General features: G+C 34.5%; 1 protein-coding gene across 1 annotated transcript; it reads left to right on the top strand.

Moving 5' to 3' along the window:
- Window positions 1-2,116: 2,116 nt before the first annotated feature.
- LOC107740870 (uncharacterized) lies at window positions 2,117-20,975 on the top strand. The gene is made up of 13 exons (XM_016553392.1): window positions 2,117-2,174; window positions 2,281-2,301; window positions 3,749-3,876; window positions 3,981-4,259; window positions 7,649-7,744; window positions 7,854-8,004; window positions 9,797-9,832; window positions 10,354-10,487; window positions 10,585-10,863; window positions 10,949-11,044; window positions 11,151-11,304; window positions 20,672-20,754; window positions 20,844-20,975. The coding sequence occupies exons 1-13, from the start codon at window positions 2,117-2,119 to the stop codon at window positions 20,973-20,975; spliced, it is 1,647 nt and encodes a 548-aa protein (XP_016408878.1).
- Window positions 20,976-22,971: the final 1,996 nt, after the last annotated feature.

The raw sequence follows: 22,971 nt of genomic DNA on the forward strand, positions 1-22,971 counted from the left end.
GTATGTATATATATATATATATATATATATATACATACAGTCATGTGAAAAAGTTAGGACGCCCTATTGAATTCTATGGTTTTCTGTATCAAAGCATCATAAAAAATTATCTGGTCCTTGGCAGGTCTTAAATGTAGGAAAATAAAACCGCAGATGAACAACAAAACATGACATATTGCACCGTGTCATTGTTTATTTAACAAAAATAAAGCCAAGATGGAAAAGCCATGTGTGACAAAGTTAGGTTAGGATTGTTTGAATAATAACTGTTTGGTGTCGTGACAAGCTTACTATTAGTATGTCAAGTCATGTCAAGTCACCTTTATTTGTATAGTGCTTTATGCAATACTGGTTGTGTCAAAGCAGCTTTGCAGTGTCAAACAGGAAAATAGTTTGTCAATAATGCAAGACGACAATAACGGAGTCATTTTTTCCAGCTAAAGTCGTTGATGATTCAGTGATGTGACATGATGTGTGTCACTGCCACAAATCAATGACGCATGCAAATGATAAGATTTTGCTCCTATCGCCGCATCTCTGAAAACATTTGTTTTTACAAAGCTGAAAAATGAGGTATGACACCTAACCCTAACTAATTACTACTGACATTTCTTGGTAGCACCTTATTTTAGTTTCTTTGTTATACGTAACCCTAAACCAAATCTTAATCCTATAGTATGTACATGTTGTTAATAAATACTACTATGTACTCAAATATATAATTACAATCATATGACATATTTAGGCATCTTAACTTTTGACTTGGTAAGTGGATAAAAAATAGAAAATTCAGTTTTGAGCACTGAAGTTTGTAGTATATTAACTGTTTGCTGATTTTTGCAGTAGACAGAGATGTGTTGTAGTTACTTTGGCATCTGATATAAATTAATTGGTGAAGAGTTACAGGAGCAAGGGCATTAAATCCATTAAATCCTATTATTATTTGACTAATGAATGTGTGACTGTACACTGCCATTGCTGTTCTATTTGAGCTCACTGAAGGAATGTGTGTACCTGTTATCTAATCTAAAATCTAAATGTAAGATCTGAAGGGAAACAGTTTTCTATTTTATAAGTTACTGGTGGTTTTCAAAAAAATAAAAAATAATAAAATCTTTCATTCCAGAGGATGTTCTGCCTTTGAGCAAAGGCAGGGCCAGGTTAAAAACCAATGCATACTTCCTGCTAACCCACAGCAGGCTCAAGAGCATCGTCGAAGCAGCTGTCTGAGGTAAGTAAAATCATTATCTTTAATGTAATGCTCCGATTCTCTAGGGCCTTACTTGTGTATTGAATTGAATTGAACTAAAACATTACATTATAATGGGGTATCTTTTATTTTCAAAACAAAATATCTTACTTTTTACTCCACTAAATTTTATAAAAACATATGAATTATCATTATTTCAAACTGAAGAAATTGGACCTACCCGAAGGTGATTTAATTTTTCTTTTGAGACAATTCTGTCAAATTTGGTTTACAAATCCTGCTGAGTGATTCATTCGCAAATTGGACTGATCCGTTTGCAGTAAACAAAGTGGTCATAGACGACTCAAAAAAGCAGACTTAAAAAAGTAAACTAGTAACTCGAGTGAGTGACAGAAAAGTTACTAATGCTGAATTTTACTATTGATTATTATAAATGAAAAGCATATTGAGAATGTGCATGACTTCATTGTTTGTAAACTGATTTTAAAGGGTGAGTACTTTAAGCTTGAGTTAAGTGCTTGAAAGAGGATAAAAAGGAAATGAGTAAATTTAAAACCGTGTTGGTATATCATGTATCACTAATTATAATGGCATATGTTACTATATACACTGAAATGCACATTAACATGCATACTGTGTAACATGTATTTACACAGTATGCTCATTGTAGTCAATCTTAAGGTAATCACATAGAAATAAAGTAAGACCTGGAATTTGATAGTGGGAATTTTTCTTTGTTTCAGCGGCTTTGATTTAATTGAGTTACTCGAGTTCTAATAAGGGGTTTTCGTAAGAGACATTCCAGAGACATTGGTTTAAACTGTGTTTATGATAATGCATGATGCTTTAAAAATGATGTCTGATTACAGAAGGAGGACTCCTGGTTTTATCTCTGACGTCATCATCATGAGATTGTCTCCGGTTTTCCCACATATGCTGCTGTTCATATCAGTCCTGTCACTCTGTAAGGTTTTGTTTACTGTTTGATTATCAGTCTTAATGTGTCAAAGGCAATAAAAATATACAAATGTGTGCTGCTGAATTTAATCATCTCTCTTTCTTTTTAACAGCCAGAGTACAAACAACAGCCGGTAATACTGTTTTTTTTTTTTTTTTTAATAACTGGAACACGATCTATTTTTCTCACAACCTGAATGCACTGCTTTGGTGTGAACTGAACAAATGTCTTCTCAAACCATCCTCCTCACTTTGTGTGATTGTTACCACCTAGTTGATTAAGCAGTATTGCTCTGATAGTAGAAATGACCATTTTAAATTTTGAGTTATTTTTTTATAGCCATTTCCTGATTTGAGAAATAGATTATTTCTATAGTTTACAGCTCTACAGCCTTTTGTCACATCATTACTGTATTCTCGGGTCTTTCCTGTCATGTACGTCTACAGGAAGTTAATTTATGTGTCATCCCATAATTATAGCCCAGTGACACACTATAGTTCCTCATCACTTAAAAACATTCAGTATGAATGAAATATACTTCAGTTAGATTTTACTATGACAGTCAGCATGAAATGAAAATTTATTTATTTCAAGTTTATTTGACATCAATAATACATAAACGTGCCAGAATTAGCCAAAAGACTATTTTACATCTGCAGGCCCTGGATTCATCTGTGAATTTGCATGTAATTGATAGCCTATTGTTGTGAACAATTCATTCGATAGGTTTCTTTTCTTTTTTTTAATTATTATTATTATCATCATTAGTATTATTTTATTTTTGACCTCATAATTTTTTTATCAAAATGGCATAACTTGATGCATAGAACCAAGTTCCTGTCATATGTATTTTCTTTTTCAGTAATCCATCACAGGATGTAATGGCTTATTGAAAAAAAAAATGTGATTAAGAAAAAAATCTGATGTTACTTCCTCTTCGTTGCAATGGATTTACTGTCAATAACTGTGACAAATGTTATGGAGAAATATTTATTTAATTTATTTTACATTAGTTATGTAATGTGATTGAGTTAATTCAGTTATATTACCGTCTGTTTGACTCGATTCTGATTGGCTGGAAGGTGTGTGTTTAAACAGTAGATCCAGTCAATTTAACAATCACCGACACGCTGCCATCATTGAACCTGAAGCACACTATGAGGGGTAACATCGCTGTTTTTGATTAATTAAATTCACAGTTTCACTGTTAATAGAAGCTCACAGACACAGAAAATCAACACGTGCAATCTCTCTCACACACACATTAATTTAAATATATGTATTTGTAGCTTTCCGAAAACTCCCAGTTCACAAGTTGTCATTACGAGTTCTATGAGGACATGAACGCTTTTTACAAGTTGGAATCTCGTAATTACTGGAATTCCGATATGGCGTGAACGCACCGTTACTACACTGCGTTATCTCTGTGTCTGATTTAAAGCAGGGAGAATGCTACTAATGCTACTAACTCTCAAACAGATTCATCACACGAGACATGACATAAACAAACGAGTGGAAATCAATGTGAAATGTAAATGTCAAATCTTTTGTATTTTTGTTAACTCTCTCGTCACCACCAGCATTATTCTACCCATTCGGCTCAGCAGCAGGAGACACAATAAATGCTGCTGTTGATGATGGAAGCTCCCCAGTTATTAATCTTTTGAGTCCATTTCTGTTTTTTGGCCGCACTTACTGGCAAATTTATGTAAGAATTTGATTCCATCCTCATTCTAAGTCTAAATGTGAGTGGTTAATGCCTTAAAAACTCATCTGTGATCAGTGATTTTGACAATATTTCTCATGTTTCAGGTTAATAATAATGGACACCTCACATTCAACCAGCCTTCATCAGCATATGTTCCCTACTCATTCCCCGCTAGAGGAAGCCAAGATATAATTGCTGGTCTCTGGACTGACCTTGACAACCGTCAAAGAGGTGTAGTTTCATATCGTCAGTACACCAGTGGAAATGTTCTCACACATGCCACTCAGGATATAAACACACATTTCCCAAATTTGAACTTCACCGCTTCTTGGGTCTTTGTTGCAACGTGGGATAAAGTTGCTTACTACAGTTTAACCAACACAGTAAGTTTGTTTTCCCCTTTATTCTTGACTCTATTCTATTTAAAAATACTTAATTTACATGATTCATAGCCAGGCAGAGAAAATGACAGAGAAACTAATGATAATAAATCAATTTCCCCATCCCCAGTCCCTGGCAAAAAAAATCTAGTTTTAATCATTGTTGCATTGTATTGAAGAAGGACATTAAGAACCAACATCTAAACGGATATTAGATTACCTTTAATGCTACCTGAGTTATAGAGATAGAAAAAACACACAAAAAAATGTTTTTTTCCCATTTTTTAAATGGTTATCATTGCTATTTACATGTAATCATTTAGCAGACACTTTTATCCAAAGCGACTTACAAATAAGGAAAATAGAAGCAATTAAACCAACAAAAGAGCAATAATATGTAAGTGCAGTGACAAGTCCTGGTTAGTGTAACACAGTACACACAGCAAGGTTATTTATATAATAAGAACAAAAAGTAGATAGAATAGAGAGAGCTAGTATTAGAGAATCAAGTTTTATAATAAATAGAATAGAAAAAGAATAGAGAATGCTAGTGTTAGAGGGTCAAGTTTTTTTATTTAATAAATAAAAAGATAAGTAGATAGAATAGAAATAGAATAATGTTAGTGTTAGAGGATCCGGTTTTTTTTCATTTTTAATAAATAAAAGAAAACAAGTATATGGAAAAGAAATAGAATAGAGAGAGCTAGTATTAGAGGGTCAAGTTATCATTTGATAATAAAAAAACAAGGAAACGTGGATAGAATAGAAAAAGATTAGAGAACACTATTGTTAGAGGGTCAATATTTGTTATTTAATAAATAAAAATATAAGTAGATAGAATAGAAATAGAATAGAGATTGGTAGAGGATCACGTTTTTTTCATATATAATAAATGAAAACCGGTATATGGAAAATAAATAGAATAGAGAGTTTTTGTGTTGGAGGGTCAGGTGTAGATGGAAGAGATGTGTCTTTAGCCATTTCCTGAAGATAGTTAAAGACTTGGCTGCTCGGATCGAGTTGGGCAGGTCATTCCACCAGAAGGGAACAGTGAAGGTAAAAGTCTGTGAAAGTGAGTTTGTGCCTCTTTGGGATGGCACTATAATGCACAATTCACTTGCAGAATGAAAGCTTCTGGAGGACACATAAGTCTGAAGTATTGAATTTAGGTGAAGGGGTGCAGAGCCAGTGGTTGTTTTGAAGGCAAACATCAATGTCTTGAAATTTATGCGTGTGGCTATTGGTAGCCAGTGCAAATAGATGAACAGAGGTGTGACATGCGCTCTTTTCAGCTCGTTAAAGACTACTCTTGCTGCCACATTCTGGATTAGCTGCAGAGGTTTGATAGACCTGACTGGAAGACCTGCCAAGAGAGTGTTGCAATAGTCCAGCCTGGACAGAGCAAGAGCTTGAAGAACAAGAGCTTGAGTTGTGTAGCATGTTCCAATAGAAAGGGCCTGGTCTTCTTAATGTTGTACAACGCGAATCTGCAGGACTGGGCAGTTCTAACAATGTGGTCTGTGAAATTCAGCTGATCATCAATTACAACTCCAAGGTTCCTGGCTGTCCTGGAAGGTATTATGGGTGATGCACCTAGCTGGAACGAGAAAATGTGATGAAGTGTTTGGTTGGTTGAAACCTCAAGCAGTTTTGTCTTGTCAAGGTTGAGTTGAAGGTGATGAGGTTCTTCATCCAGCAAGAAATGTCTGTTAGATATGCTGAGATGCGAGCAGCTATCGTCAGATCATCAGGATGGAATGAGAGGTAGAGTTGAGTGTCATCAGCATAGCAGTGATTGAAAAGTCATGTATCTAAATGACAGAACCTAGAGATGCCATATAGACAGAGAAGAGAGGTGGTCCAAGAACTGAGCCCTGAGGCACCCCAGTAGCTAGATGTTACGACATGGACACCTCACCCTTCCCCTAAGACTCAAACCACTGGAGTGCGGTTCCTGAGATGCTCTTTGCCATGAGGGTTGACAGGAGGATCTGGTGGTTAACTGTACGTTCACACCGCCGCCGGCGAGAGCATCAAAGTGGCCGAAAGTCATTCATTTTCAATGTGAGCCGGCAGCGAGCAGAGGCGCGGTGCATCTTGGACGGTGTGGGCGTCGAGGAGAGTTGAAGTCAGGTCAACTTTATGGTAATGAGCTATGATGCGGTTCGGCGGCAACCGATCGGAGTGTAGAAGTCCTCCGTTTGAGAGGATTCCAGAGAACGCAGTCCTGTAAACTTTGGTTCTGACCACATTAGTTCCCAAGCATTTTCATGCTAGAATGCTTGTTTTTCAGTGGGAATGCAATTAATTTGCTCAAAACAAAACTGATTTGACCAATTACATTTAGGCTACACTTCAGCCAGGACAGTTTGTAATGTAGGCTGCGCACAAATTAATGTTAATGTTAATTAAAGACCAAGGCTAGTAAACATCTCCTATAAACTGCATGTTGAAATTAGGCTAGCACTTAACCATGAACACAAAAACACACCACACAAATGGTTTTTATTGGTTTATTTCGTTAGCAAACACGTAGCTATAATTGTTAAGTTCTTTCCATCGATCAATTTCTTACTTTCACATTTAAAATATTTCATGAGGTTAACTTATAACCTACTTGTGGTCAGTCTGCACAAGATAAACATGCTTGACTTGCTTCCTTTGCGGCTCCTTTAAATACAAGACAAGCATTCGATCTACGTCAGAGTGTCCACGAATCTTTCTACAGCGTTGTTGGCAGGGGATGACGGTGCCTTGGGTGGAAACATACAGATTAAGGGACGGTAATATTATAATGAGATCCCTTTGTGACGTCACTAGGGGAGCGAAATCAATCGCGCTCGTTTTTTCAGACGCTTTCAGAAAAAGGCTTACCAAAACAAAGTTACTGGGTTAATCTTTTTCACGTTTCCTTGGTTGGTAGATGCACCGGGGACCTGATTATAGCACTTAAAACCTGGCACCTTTAAAACTGGCCATAAAACATGTCACCTTTAATGCAACAAGGTTTGCTAAGGTTAGCAGTTTTTACTAATCAAACTACCAGTCTCTGTCATTATTGCCTCCCTGTAATTTGGCTCCAAATCTCAGGTGAATATTGTCATTTTGACTCCCCTCTACAAAAGTCTATTGCTCAGTAAACACTCATCCATGAATTTTAATATTTTGCCTTTGGTCACTATTTTTTGTTTGTCTTTCATCATAAAAACTATTAACAAAATCAAAAATTTGAGCCGAGAAAGCTTCTGAAATTTGGTTGATTTGAATGACCCAACAACAATATTTAATAAAATAAAAATGTAATTTTGTAAAATAGAGCAAAATACACAAAACATTCAACACTGAATAAATGCTCAGTTTAAGGGAATTATCTTTTTCTCCAATCTTTTCAGGAAACATCCTTTCAAGTGGTTTTAATTTCAGACAGTAATTTTTCATTTATTATGATGAATTATGGTGAAATTGCTGTAACAACACATCGGGTGCAGGTAAAAGAATCTTACTTTCTGTGTGTATTATATATACAGTATATATATATATATACAGTATATATATTGTATATGTGTGTATGTGTGTAATTTTTTCTTGGTTGTACAGGCTGGTTATGACACGATAAACTCCACACACTACATAGTGATCAATGGATCAAACAGTGGCAGCTCCATCTCAAACCTCAGGAACTCCAGCAATGTCAGTGTTTCAGGACGATGGGCCTTCAGGGTGGATGGTGGACAACACATCTCTGAAGGTAAAGTTTTTACCTTTCCTTAAATACAACCCTCATACATTTTTAATAGGAGACAGATCAGGACTGCAGGTATGCTAGTCTAGCACATTCACTCTGTGTCTATGAAACCACACAGTTGTAGCACATGCAGAATGAGACATGGCATTGTCTTGATCTAATAACTATGGACTTCCCGATGAATGACCTCATCTTGATGGCAGTATAGGTCTCTGTATAATTCCAATATATGCCTCCATGTCAATGGTACCGTCACACATATACCAGTCACCCATGCCGTGTGCTCTGCTGCACCTCCATACTATGACAGACGTTTGCTTTTGCATCTGTTGCTGATGAAAGTCTGGATGGTCGCTTTGGTCTTTGGGATTGAGAACTTGATGTCCATTTTTCCCAGAAACAAGCTGAAATGTGGACTCATTTGACCACAGCACACATTTCCACTGTCTTTTTGACTATCTGAGATGAGCTCAGGCCCAGTGAAGCCGCCGGCATCACTGCAGAGAATTGATGAATAGCTTTCTCCTGGAGTAACAGAGATTCAATTTGCATTAACTGATGCAGAGGCAGACTGTGTTAAGTGACAGCGGTTTTCTGAGCTCATGTGGCTATATTTAAAGGGGTCATATGATGCGATTTCAAGTTTTCCTTTCTCTTTGGAGTGTTACAAGCTGTTCGTGAATAGATAAGATCCCTAAAGTTGCAAAGACTAAAGTCTCAAACCCAAAGAGATATTCTGTTTAAAAGTTAAGACTCGTCCACGCCCTCCTAAAACGCCTCGTTTAAACACGCCCCCCCCACATGTCCAGAGTAGTGCTTGTTGTTTGTCATTTCTCCGATCATCACAAATGCAGACATGGTTTTATGTTTACGTGGCACGATGCAATGGTTTCATGCAGTGCCATCTGAGGGCTCAAAGGTCATGTTCAACTGAGGTTTCCTGCCTTGCCTTACACAGATTGAGATTTATCTGGGTTACTTGAATCTTTACACAATATTATGCATGGTAGTTGGTAAAAACTAAGTTCTTTGCAATCTTGCAATGAGAAAAGTGATTTTGATTTGTTTGACAGTTATCTAATGAAAAGTGATGAGCCATGATTCAGCTTTGCTTGAAAAGACTGAGATGCTCCTCTTATACCCAAACACGATACCCTCACCTATTACCAATTCAGCTGCTTTCACTTTTATTTTGCCTCTGTCTCAACTTTTTTGGGGTTGCAACCATGAAAATCAAAATTTGTTTATATTTACAAAATACATTTAAGTTGGTCAGTGAAAACTTTGAAAATATTTTCTTAGTACTTTTGTCAATAAAATAAAAGTTAAAGATAATGAACAAATCACAGATTCTTGATTTTATTGCATTTTACAAAACGTCCCGAGTTTTCTGGAATTGGGGTTGTAGATTAAATAAATAGGTTTTGTTTTACAAGCCAATGTGTTGATAAATATAAGTATTACATGACCCCATATAATGAATTTGCATAATTAGTTTAAAACATGTCATTTAACAAATCCAAGTGAGTGAGTATCACAGTATCAGCTTGAGCTCATCTAGTGCACTCCTAAAAGTAAACACTAAATAAACTTTTAGCAGATATGCACATTCAAAATGACACTCTTTATCTTCCCAGAAAAAGGATCAAAAATATTTTTGATATTTGGATTGAATTGGTTTCCTCAGTATGTCCTGCCCTAATTTCCCTTTTCAGTAGAAAATATGTAAACACAGAATAAGAAACCTGTAAGAAAAAGTATTTAATGGTGTTTGTGTTTGTGTTCATTCTTTCAGTAAACCCCACATTTTCAACCACCACAGTCTCAACAGGTAATAATGCTGTGATGGAAAAAAAAAAGGGTTTTCTAATCTCTTGCTCTTTTCTTTAACAGCCATTCTAAAGGTGACTGCAAATCCATGGACCGGTAATATTGAATTAACAATGCATTTATGTCAGAAACACACAATTACAAAGTTCATGTTATGTACAGTAGGTGGCGTCTGATTGCAGTTTTGGAGACTTTCTGATCTGCATTTCACCACCTGATCTCCTTTCTCCGTCCTCCTCACTTTTTGTGTTGCCTGTATAGATACATATCTTTCTCCAGGATGATTGTTACCATCTGCAGTTGATTTAAGCTTCTTAATTATTGCCCCGATAGAAAAAAATGTCAATTTTCAGCAGTTAGTTATTTTTTTACAGCCATTTCCTGACTTGTGCAGCTCAAGAGCTTTTTGTCACACATTATTACTGTATTCTTTGGTCTTTTTTGACGCATAATTGTGACGCATTTCTTGACATGTAAACATCAGTCTGTTTTTTTTTTTTTTTTTGATTATTCTCTTGGCAGCACCAGAAATATTCTACCCATTTGGCTCAGCAGCAGGAGACAAAAGCAATCCTGTTGATGATGATGGAAGTTCGTCTGTTATTCATCTGTTGAGTCCATTTCTGTTCTTTGGCCGCACATACCAGCAGATTTATGTAAGAATTTGACTCCATCTTAATTCTAAGTCTAAATGTGAGTGGAGGATCTGTGATCAGTCAAACCTGTAATTTTGACTGATGTCTCTTATTGCAGGTTAATAACAATGGACATCTCACATTTAACAAGCCTTCATCACTATATACTCCTTACTCATTTCCTGCTAATAGAAGCCAAGATATAATTGCTGGTCTCTGGACAAACCTTAACAACCGTATGGGAGGTGTCATTTCATACCAGCAGTACACTAATGGAAGTGTACTTACACGCGCTTCTCAGGATATAAACACACATTTCCCAAATCTGACTTTCAACGCTTCTTGGGTCTTTGTAGCAACTTGGGGAAAAGTCGCTTACTACAGCTTAAGCAGTACAGTAAGTATGATATACTGTTTTACTGTTTGATATACTGTTTTCACTTCATTCACTAAGAGGTTATCTTTTTTCTCAATATTTTCAGGAAACATCTTTTCAAGTGGTTTTAATTTCAGATGTTAATTTTTCATTTATTCTGATTAATTATGGTGACATTGCTGTAACAGAACATCAAGTGCAGGTAAAATATACTTGTTTCTGTCTTAGGAACAAAATGTTAGTATTCAGTACCATAGAACAGTATATGAATGTTTACTGTTAAATTTGCTTTTATATATTTGTTACAGGCTGGTTATGACACAGTAAACTCCACAGACTACTTTGTGATTCCTGGATCAAACAATGGGAGCTTCATTTCAAACCTCAGGAACTCCAGTAATGTCAACGATACAGGCCGATGGGCTTTCAGGGTGGACAGTGGACAACACAACATCTCTAAAGGTAAACGCTTTCTAGATATACAATGGTGTGAAAAAGTGTTGGCCCCCTTCCTGATTTCTTATTTTTTTGCATGTTTGTCACACTTTAATGTTTCAGATCATCAAACAAATTTAAATATTAGCAAAGATAACACAAGTGAACACAACATGCAGTTTTTAAATGAAGGTTTTTATTATTAAGGGAAAACAAAATCCAAAAATACATGGCCCTGTGTGAAGAAGTGTTTGCCCCCCTCTTAAAACTGCGGTTTATCACACCTGAGTTCAATTTCTCTAGCCACACCCAGGCCTGATTACTGCCACACCTGTTCGCAATCAAGAAATCTCTTAAATAGGACCTGCCTGACAAAGTGAAGTAGAGGCGTCGGGCGAGTGCGTCGGTTGGCGGTTGACAACACTGGACTGTGACTGGAGCATTGCTGGAAGTATATATATATATATATATATATATATATAAACAATTAGTTTTTTTTTATACAAGCCAATGTTTTAATCAGTTTTACATAACCCTATGTGATGTTTAAATTTTTTTTCAAAATGTCATTAAGCAAATCCAAGTGAATAGGCCTATTATATGGCTTTTAGTACATGTCAGTCAGCTTTGAGCTCATCTGTATAGTAGTTCAGTCCTAAAAGTTAAGCCAAATTACAAATGCAAACATTAAAATTGCAGTCTTTCTCTTGCAAGGAAAAAAAGACAAAAGCCTTTGATGGCTCACCCCGTCTATCAAATGTGCTATAGAATCAGAATCAGAATGAGCTTTTTTTGAAAACTGTTTTTTATGCCTAGATGTTCTAATGCACAGAGATCTGCTACGTCTGCCTGAGGGCAGGAGAGCAAACAGGTTGCGGCCTGGGTGAGATTAGAATTAGAAGCAAATCATGGGTGAATACCCCTTACGAAAAATACTTATTTTAAACTAAAAATAGGAAGGTATACTTTCAGTCTACTTTTTATGCACTTCTCAGAAATGTGCTTTATTTATTTCTCAGAAATATACTTAAAATGACATTTAAGTATACTTGACTTATACTTAGAAAAATTCTAAATATATTTGAGCTGTACTTGTGGACCGGGAATCCATGTTTTCATTGTTATACGGTAGGGGGCGCTATTACACATATTCTTTACAGAATTTCCAAAACAAACACAAGCGAAGAAGAAACCAAAACAACAGATGCTTCCACATGTAATCTAACACGATCATCAGACATAAAACAGCATCAAAACTGTGTAATGTTATGGAATAAAATGTCGACCCATGAAAAGGTAATGACTGTCAAGCTTTGGGGTGTTGATCGACTCCATCTATGTTTTGATTATCACTCTGAATCCAATTCATAGTCTTTTTTTCAGCTTTTTGTTCAAAATGTTGTTTGTTTATTTCTTTATCTTTCATGTGTTTATAAAAAAGAATGCATGAAGCTAGAATAAAATGTTTTTGTTTACAAGCAGATACCCTGTTCTTTCTTTTGATGTTTTGTATGTTCAGATATTTATATAACAAAATATATACAAATTAATACCTAAATAGGGACAAAGTAGTATACTTAAAGTATGATGTAAAGTTCACTTAAAGAAAACTTACGAGTATACTTGCAGTATAAAACTACTAAACTAGTAGTTTACTGAGACTATACTTCAAGGTGTACTAAAAATGCTACAAGTATTTAATTAGTAAACCATCAGTATACCTATAAGTTCACTTTTAGAATAGTTGCAGTACAAACTAAAAACATAGATGTAATCTAGTTGTGTACTCAAAGTCTACTACTGTTATATTTAAAGTATACTTTTATATACTAGAAAGTGGGTCAATTTAGTCACAAGGAGTATTGAAATAATACACTTACAAGTATACTACTAGTACACTGATATTTGTATACTTACTACATGAAGTATACTTAAAATATACTTGAACTTTAAGTATACTTAATAAAATAAACTTGAAGTATACTTATTTTTGGTAAGGGACATGCTTCAAAGACTATGCTTTTTTAAGAAGTGACAAGCTCTTCAACATGTCCCTCCCAACTGAAAATACATTAACAGGGACAAAAACAGTGCTTGTCAAGTGAGTTTAATTAATAGTATTTGTATTGTTATTCATTCTTTCAGAAACCACCACACTTGCAAGGTGCAACCAGTCTCAATAGCTAATAGTGCTGTGATTGATGAAAGTTTTTATGTACTTTGCAGAAGTGTTTTAGTTCTCGTTTCACTAGGAAACACATCAACACTAAGGACCTATTTTATTTTCACTGTATAGGCCTATTAATGATTTACCTGGATTATGTAAAGATGTAAATGTTCAGATGTGCAGTATGTATGTAGTCATTTTTACCCATGCAAATAATTGGGAGGAAGTGTCGATTACCTTGACTTCTTATATGACCAATGTTCAGGATTGGCTCATCAGGTTTACTATTAAAAAAAAAAAAAAACTGTGCATGATGTTTGCAAAACAAACCGTAGAGATGATAAATTCAAAGGTATTCCTCAGAGGGGAGGAGCTTGAGATCATTAAATAGTTTACATATCTTGGGGTAACCTTGGATTCTACACTGTCTTTTAAAAATCAAGTAAAGAAGCTGTTGAATATTGTAAAATTTAATTTGAAAAGTTTTTAAGACATTTTTTGACAGTTGGTGATGCTAGGCAGTATCTATAATCTATGATTTTTTTCACACACTGTGTATTGTTTTAATAGTTGGTCATTTATTGGTGGGTCGACCCTTAAGTCAATAGAATCACTGTAAGAAAGCAATAGAAGTGCTAGATAATAAACCCTTTTCATTTCATTATTGTAACATTCTAAAAACACACAATTTATTGAGTTGCAAAACAAACCGTAGAGATGATAAATTCAAAGGTATTCCTCAGAGGGGAGGAGCTTGAGATCATTAAATAGTTTACATATCTTGGGGTAACCTTGGATTCTACACTGTCTTTTAAAAATCAAGTAAAGAAGCTGTTGAATATTGTAAAATTTAATTTGAAAAGTTTTTAAGACATTTTTTGACAGTTGGTGATGCTAGGCAGTATCTATAATCTATGATTTTTTTCACACACTGTGTATTGTTTTAATAGTTGGTCATTTATTGGTGGGTCGACCCTTAAGTCAATAGAATCACTGTAAGAAAGCAATAGAAGTGCTAGATAATAAACCCTTTTCATTTCATTATTGTAACATTCTAAAAACACACAATTTATTGAGTTTTGAAAAAAAAATTGTAAACATTTCAAATACGCCGGTTTTATTTATTAGGTACATCGTGGTCTTGCCCCACTTCCGTTAAGTGAATTTATAAAACAGAGAACAGATTGTGGTATTGGTACGAGGTCTATCATTAGAGAAGATTGTGAGGTGCCATGCAGACAAACATCTTTTGGTCAGAAAGTATTATCTGTAATATGTTGTAAGTATTGGAACAGTCTGCCGCAGTCATTAAGACAATATTCCACTTATCATACTTTCAAAAATCACCTTAGAAAGTGGCTCATGACAAGTCAAATTGTGTAACCATTTTATTTAAAATTTTAAATAATGTTTTTGTTTGGGGTATTTTGTTTCCTGAGACATTTGTATGTATATTTGAGTATGTGTTTTTGTGTGCACCTGCCTAGGGAGGGACTGGGGATGTAAATGAGCAACGTTGCTATAATCCGGCTTGTTTACATTCTGTATTTTATACAAATGTTCATTAACATGCATTGTGCCTATCTAAAAACAAAACAAAAAATAAATGAATGAATAAAAAAAACAACAACAACATAAAAAGAGAAAACACAGGACTTCTCGAGTTCATGAGGTGTTTAATGGTGTTTGTATTTGTGTTCATCCTTTCAGAAACCACCACATCAGCCACCACAAACTCCACAGGTAACAATGTGACTGACTGAAGACACACTTATTAACACTTTAAATCCCGACATGAAATAATAGACAGAAAAAAAATCTAGTTTTTGAAATACAACAGTTTATTAGACAAAATCTAAAAATATAAACATATGATACATGTTTATATCATATTTGATGCATCAGGCTTTAATGGCTTATATAGTATGATATATAGTATGATCATACTTGAGGTAAAAACACCAAACAGAGTATATGCAATTTGGTGCAGATGCTTATATTTATATGGCCAAAAATAAGAATTCTGATAGCTTCCAATGTAAACCAATGAGATCTTTATAACTGTGTAGCAGATACTTACATAAAATTAATACAAATATCACTCTAAATCTCCCAATAATATGTCTTAGTAAGATATTTAAATGCTTAGTTTAGTTTTTATTGTGGGGAGCAAAACATAAAAATGCAATGCAATACGTTGGTAATTGAGAGATATAGAAAACAAATAAACATTCCTCAAAAACCTGATGATCATACTTGCTGCACACATTTGAACATGCTTTTTCTAAATAATTATGTATGGATAATCAATTAAACCTAAGTTGCTTCAGTCCAATAAATGTTCATCTTGAAATGTAATTAACAATATACAAGTTCTTCTTATGTTTACTTTAAAAATCATTAAAGCTTTCACTGCAAAAAAGACACGTGTACTTTGACCTGAAGTTGGACATTTGTAGAGTTATACTAAAAGGCTTTTGAACGAATGGTACCTTCAACTAATGGTGCCAGTCAACGTTTCCAGTTGATTTCATATATCCACATACATTTTTTTTAAGTAATTCAACAAATGCTGAGATTTTGTGTGTGTATGTGTTTTCCCTTTAGTCATTGGATTTCAAGTGAGACTTAAATCATTAATAGACCTAACAAACAGTACAAACACCAATATAGTTTTACAGCAAGTAAGTAACACATACAGCTATTTATACATTCAGTCCACATTGCTATTGGAGGACGACTAATGGAAAGTTGGATCTGTTTGTCCATCTTTGTTTCAGATAAAACAGGAGCTGATCAAGTACGGTCTGCCAAACAGCATTGAGCTGAAATTAAGAAAAGTGCAAAGGATGAAGCCATAATATCGGTCTCCTTCAGGAAAAGAAATAAAACCAGTTAGTTTCTTAAATGTCTGGCAGCAAATATCCCAATGATCATGTACAGATTTAAAAACACCAGTTTTCATTGAGATGGCTAAACACCACATCAGCCGGTCAACATTTCTGTATTAATCAGCACTGATTTTGATACAGCCTTCCTGTAGCTGTAAAAAGTTCATGGGTTCAATTCCAAATGAAATGTACAGTAAGTTTATTTGGAATAAAAGCTTCTGCCAAATGCATCAATGTAATATACAATCTCAATACATGATTCTGCCTGCTTCTTTCTGTCTGTAAAGCATTTAAATACAGGCAGACTTTAGTCAGGTTAGACGTCATATTGAATTTTACATGAATGAAAATGAGGCTGTTGGGGATACATTTACTGTCTTTACAATAGCATGCGCTGCATAAAGGCACAAATTCCCGTAATTATCACAACTCCCAACTTTCAAAACTGTTTTATGAGTTCTTGTCTACTGAAAGTTATTTTTGGAAAGATGTTTTTTGTGAGCTGAACAATCAGTAAACAGTACAAGCCATTGAAACCACATCCAATCAATTCCGGATAAACAAATTAAGTCTTGTCCTACATTTTTTTTCTTGTTCCAGAATCAGTTTCGCTCGGGCAAAGACTATCACAACGTTTGTTCATGCTGCTTTTAAATGAAGAAGAAGAATGAAAATTGCAAATTGGTTGAATATGTAGCCATGTTGATGCTTAACTAATGCAGCATATCATTATTGATTAATTTAAGTTAAATATTACAGACTTTGTAATTCAGGACCCCCATTTAATCAGGCATACAAAGATGACTAACTGGCCATAAACTAGCTGTACTGACAGAGGGTTAGCAGAAGTGTATACTCTGAGGAAGGCACAACGTGGGAACCCTTGAACCACGGTAAAAATCACTGCAACACAAGGCCTTATTGATTTTATTAAAATGTTGACAGCAGCAATATGATAAAAGACCTTTGCATTTATTACATTTAATAACATGCAGAATTCTTCAGCATTAACAAAGTGTGTACTAAAGCAATAAGCCCCAAGAAGCGTGGTTTACAGTGACTTTATAACAGCTAAGGGGCGTTGTTAGGCACGACTCGAAGCGGAGTGCCTAAAACCCCCTTAGCTGTAATAAATTCACTGTAAACCATGGCTTCACGGGGCTTATTGCTTTTATAAACCGGTTATTCCATACACATAGTAAGGTTTCACAGAATAAAACAGAGCAAATAAAGTGTAATGATATTAATAAAAACAGTATTCTTCCACGATTGTCTCCTTGTTATCAGTACTTGCAGCCAAATGAAGCAAGGAAACCAAATAGCTTAAAGGCATAAAGGTCCAAAATCACGAAGTTTTTACAACTTTCAAAACGGCTTTGTGGAGGTCTTGCCTGAATGTTATTTTTGGAAAGACGTTTTGTGAGCTGAACAATCAGTTTGTTGCTAAACAACTGTACAATCCATTGAACACACTGTACTTCAGTCCTTCACTGCCTGTTTTATTACTGTCAAAATTAAATATGGTGCTACCCTGACTAAAGTCTATATAATATTGCACAACAAAAATATTAAAGGTTAAATTTATTAATTTTAAGAGATAAACACCCGGTGAAGGTGTAGTATTGTCACTACATACACTGAACAAAATTATAAACGCAACACTTTTGTTTTTGCCCCCATTTTTCATGAGCTGAACTCAAAGAAAAATCACAAAGTTTTTACAACTCAGAACTTTCAAAACTGCTTTGTGGAGGTCTTGTCTGAATGTTATTTTTGGAAAGACGTTGTGTGAGCTGAACAATCAGTTTGTTGCTAAACTACTGTACAATCCATTGAACACACTGTACTTTAGTCCTTCACTGCCTGTTTTATTAGCATACTGTCAAAATTAAATATGGTGCTACCCTGACTAAAGTCTATATAACATTGCACAACAAAAATATTAAAGGTTAAATTTATTCATTTTAAGAGATAAACACCCGGTGAAGGTGTAGTATTGTCATTAGCCTACATAATTATACTGTAGAAAAACACTAAAAAAAGCTATGAGGAAATAGCTGTATTTTTTTGGCATACCATTTTCTTTTGTATTGTTGTGTTGCTGGTTGCTGTCCCTATGTCAACATGATATGCTTTAGAATATTAACCAGTTGAAAATTTAACTTCGTTTGTTTTACCTTTTTTTTTTACATCTGGGAAGATCGCATCCTGGGTGCACCGGACCTGTGCAATAATCATGCTGTCTAATCAGCTTCTTGATATGCCACACCTGTGAGGTGGATGGATTGTCTCGGCAAAGGAGAAGTGCTCACTAACACAGATTTAGACAGATTTGTGAACAATATTTGAGAGAAATAGGCCTTTTATGTACATAGAAAAAGTCTTAGATCTTTGAGTTCAGCTCATGAAAAATGGGGGCAAAAACAAAAGTGTTGCGTTTATAATTTTGTTCAGTGTAATTATACTGTAGAAAAACACTAAAAAAAGCTATGAGGAAATACCTGTATTTTTTTGGCATACCATTTTCTTTTGTATTGTTGTGTTGCTGGTTGCTGTCCCTATGTCAACATGATATGCTTTAGAATATTAACCAGTTGAAAATTTTACTTCGTTTGTTTTACCTTTTTTTTTTATAAATACAGCACGGAAATACTGACATACAGTACATTTGATAGACTGGCAGAAAATGCTTAACAGTGCGTGTGGTTGTTCCTTTGCTCACCACGAGGGGGAGACAGCAACGAGTGAGATAACGAGATAACTGACCTGAAGTAAATGAACCGCTAAAATAATGATCTAAATACATCGGTGAAATTATTCGGTAAGATCAAGACGTGTCAGTGATGCTTTTGTATTTTAATATTTAATTAAAATGTGATAACGTAATTATTGAAAGCAAACTACGTTTGAATGCAGTTTCAGGTTGACGCTTTATGGCCCCAACCCAACATTCCGTGGATGAAAGCCTTCTACTTCCCTTCGACACAGACGCTGTTCAAGCCTTTAAAATCAGTAATAACTTCCTGCATTGTTTTAATATAATCTGCAAGAGCAGGCTTGATGAATCTTTCAGAGGTAAGTATCAAAATATTTCTCACTCTCGTTTATACGTTTACATTTACAAATATCAAGCAAATTGTCATAAAACCAATATTTGTACTAGCTACACAAACACAATGACAATTTTAAAGTAGGCTATAGGCCTAAACCAGGTTAGCTACACAAGGTAGAGTAGATCAAATGAAGAAAAAAAGAGAGATGTTTGAAATTGTATAATTATCAGACTCCATTTATGAATGACAAAATAACCTTATATAATTCATACACTACATGGTTGAGTACATAGTGCATAAGTAGGCCTACATAATGTATAAGTGCATAGTGTATGGTGCGTCATTTGGGACGCAGCTCATGTTTATTTTTTCCATATGAAAAAGAACACATAAGTTTGCTTTCTTTAAGGAATAAATCTCTCTCTCATTACAGAAGAAGGACTCTTTTTCACTTTTTCAAACTAGTCATCATGAGAATCCTTCCAGTTTCAGAACATCTGCTGCTGTTAATAACGACGTCGGTCCTGTCATCAAGTAAGCTCTTGATATTAGTACCATTCTTAATATGAAATGATCACGAAATTGTACCTGATGCAAGTGTTTTAGATCTTAATAATCTCTCTCTCTCTCTTTTGTTGTTAACAGGCTTGGCACAAACAACTGCAGTACCACAAACAAGTAATTATAGGCTTTGAAATAAATAAATTAACATCAAAATTCAATCAGAAATGTAGGCATGTTCTTAAAGAGGTAATTTATTGCTGGCAAGATGGATTATTAACAAAACTTGTCTGTGTGTGCAGTAAAAAGTTAAAAAAAAAAAAATGGCTGTGGCATTCCATTTTTTCAAAAAGGTAGGGAATCTTTAAAACATAATACACTAGACTTGATCCAGCTGTCAGTGAGCATGGGAATAAAAATGCGGAAGTACAATCCCTAGTTTTGACAAAACCCCTGGAGCTGTAAAACCTTCATCTGGTAGACTTTGACAGCTCCAGGGCTTTTGTGAAAACTAGATCATACTTCTGCATTTTTCTGTAGTCCTGTTCACCGACAAATAAAACTGGTGCAGATGACACGGAAAAAGAGTGCATTCATTTACAAGATGGTTAAACATCTGCGAAGCTATCCTGGTTTTTTTGTTTATGTTCGTAGACTCTGCAATATCAACATCTCAAATGACCATGTCCTTCTCAAGACCCCAGTAATGATGCTTAGGACGATGAAAGCTGCAGTTATTGGAAACCATAAAAAAAATAATTCAACATTCTGTGTGCTTCTAGACTACGTCATTGGAGTTCAAGTGAAACTTTCCTCATTTTCTGACCTAACAGATGCTGGAAACATTCAGATCATTTTACAGCGAGTAAGACACAAACATGATTATTCATACAAAATGCGGTGCTAATAGACAACATGGGGAAAGATGGATCTGTTTGTCCATCTTTGTTTCAGATAAAACAGGAGCTGGTCAAGTACGGTCTGCCTAACAGCGTTGAGCTGAAATTAAGAAAAGTGCAAAGGATAAAGCCGCAATATCAGTCTGATTCAGGAAAAGAAATAAAACAGTCCTGTATCTTCATATAGAAAAACAAGTGATTTTGTAATTATTGGCGTGAAGTTAGGTTAAACAAACGAAATACTGACACATACATTTGAATGAAAAACTGGAAACATGTTTTGAATTTAAAACCAGTTAATTTAATAGTTACATTCAATTGATTTCTTCAGTTTTTTTTCTTGATCTTATTCCATTCAATTTAACAGAACATTAAATCTCATTTTAAACCACTTGAACATTGAACTGGTGGAAATGAATCTGTCAGAGCGGAGTGGAGAGGCATATTTTGTAATTATTTAGCAGATTATGACATCTTGTCATTGTATTGCAATCATTCAGTCTCACTGACCAGTAATTCAATTAACTAATGAAAGATTTTCAACATTTTTGTAAAAGTACTAAAGTGTTATTTAAAGTAGCAAATGTGGTTTTTAGGGAAATCTGTTCATGCGTCACTTGATTTATAATTAGTCTGTGTGATACTCATTTTATTTGTGAATGCAGTCACTGTCTACTAATATAAATGTTTTCATAATAAATGCATAAATACATTAATTATTATAAATGATATGAGCCTTGAAATTGTTTACAAATAAAGGCTTGTGATAAACTCTTTTACAGTTAAACCCTAAATTCTAAACATTATATATTAAGTCCTATTGTTTGAATGTTTTTGTGATAATTACTGGCAGTGTTCCAATGAAAACATATTTTCTTTTATTCCAGGAGATGCTCTGCTGTTGAAACACGGCTGGGACACATTTAAAAGTCAATGCACACTTGCTGCATAGCAATTTAACCCACATCAGATACAAGACGTTGAAGATGCAGATGTAAGTAAAATCTCTTTAATATTACATTCGATAAATTGTATTCTCAATTTTTGCTAAGCAAAATGTATATTCACTGCATATACTGTAGGCCTACATATGAATACACACTCTAAAAAATGCTGGGTAAAAGTACTAAAGTGTTATTTAAAGTAGCAAATGTGGTTTTTAGGGAAATCTGTTCATGCGTCACTTGATTTATAATTAGTCTGTGTGATACTCATTTTATTTGTGAATGCAGTCACTGTCTACTAATATAAATGTTTTCATAATAAATGCATAAATACATTAATTATTATAAATGATATGAGCCTTGAAATTGTTTACAAATAAAGGCTTGTGATAAACTCTTTTACAGTTAAACCCTAAATTCTAAACATTATATATTAAGTCCTATTGTTTGAATGTTTTTGTGATAATTACTGGCAGTGTTCCAATGAAAACATATTTTCTTTTATTCCAGGAGATGCTCTGCTGTTGAAACACGGCTGGGACACATTTAAAAGTCAATGCACACTTGCTGCATAGCAATTTAACCCACATCAGATACAAGACGTTGAAGATGCAGATGTAAGTAAAATCTCTTTAATATTACATTCGATAAATTGTATTCTCAATTTTTGCTAAGCAAAATGTATATTCACTGCATATACTGTAGGCCTACATATGAATACACACTCTAAAAAATGCTGGGTTGTTTCAACCCAACTTTGGGTCAAATATGGACTAACCCAACTTTTGGGTTAAAATTTGAATGTAAAAATTTAACCCAATTGTTGGGTTAGTCCATATTTGACCCAAAGTTGGGTTGAAACAACCCAGCATTTTTTAGAGTGCATGAAAGTATGCTAAAGAAAAGAAAAAATTTGAATAATAAAGGAACCTTTGGGATTTTGGTTAGATAGTCCCTAGATATGGGAGTACAAATTAAGATTCATATTTTCAATAGTAAATACAGTATTGTCCTGAGCAACCACATGTACTGTATGTAGCTCCACAATATCCACTGTTATACATTTTAAGGTCAGCACATAGTAAAAGATGGAACTGAGATTTCATAGTGAATATTAACTTTTTCAAATTCATAGTTGTAAATATCCAAATCGTAATATTAATAATAATAACTAACTTTTTATCAAAAGTTCCAGATTAAGATCAGTTTAACTGTATTTTTGCAGTGGAAATAATAAAG

Source organism: Sinocyclocheilus rhinocerous, unplaced genomic scaffold (genome assembly GCF_001515625.1).
Source record: "Sinocyclocheilus rhinocerous isolate Xijiao unplaced genomic scaffold, SAMN03320098_v1.1 scaffold1908, whole genome shotgun sequence".
NCBI classification, from domain to species: domain Eukaryota; kingdom Metazoa; phylum Chordata; class Actinopteri; order Cypriniformes; family Cyprinidae; genus Sinocyclocheilus; species Sinocyclocheilus rhinocerous.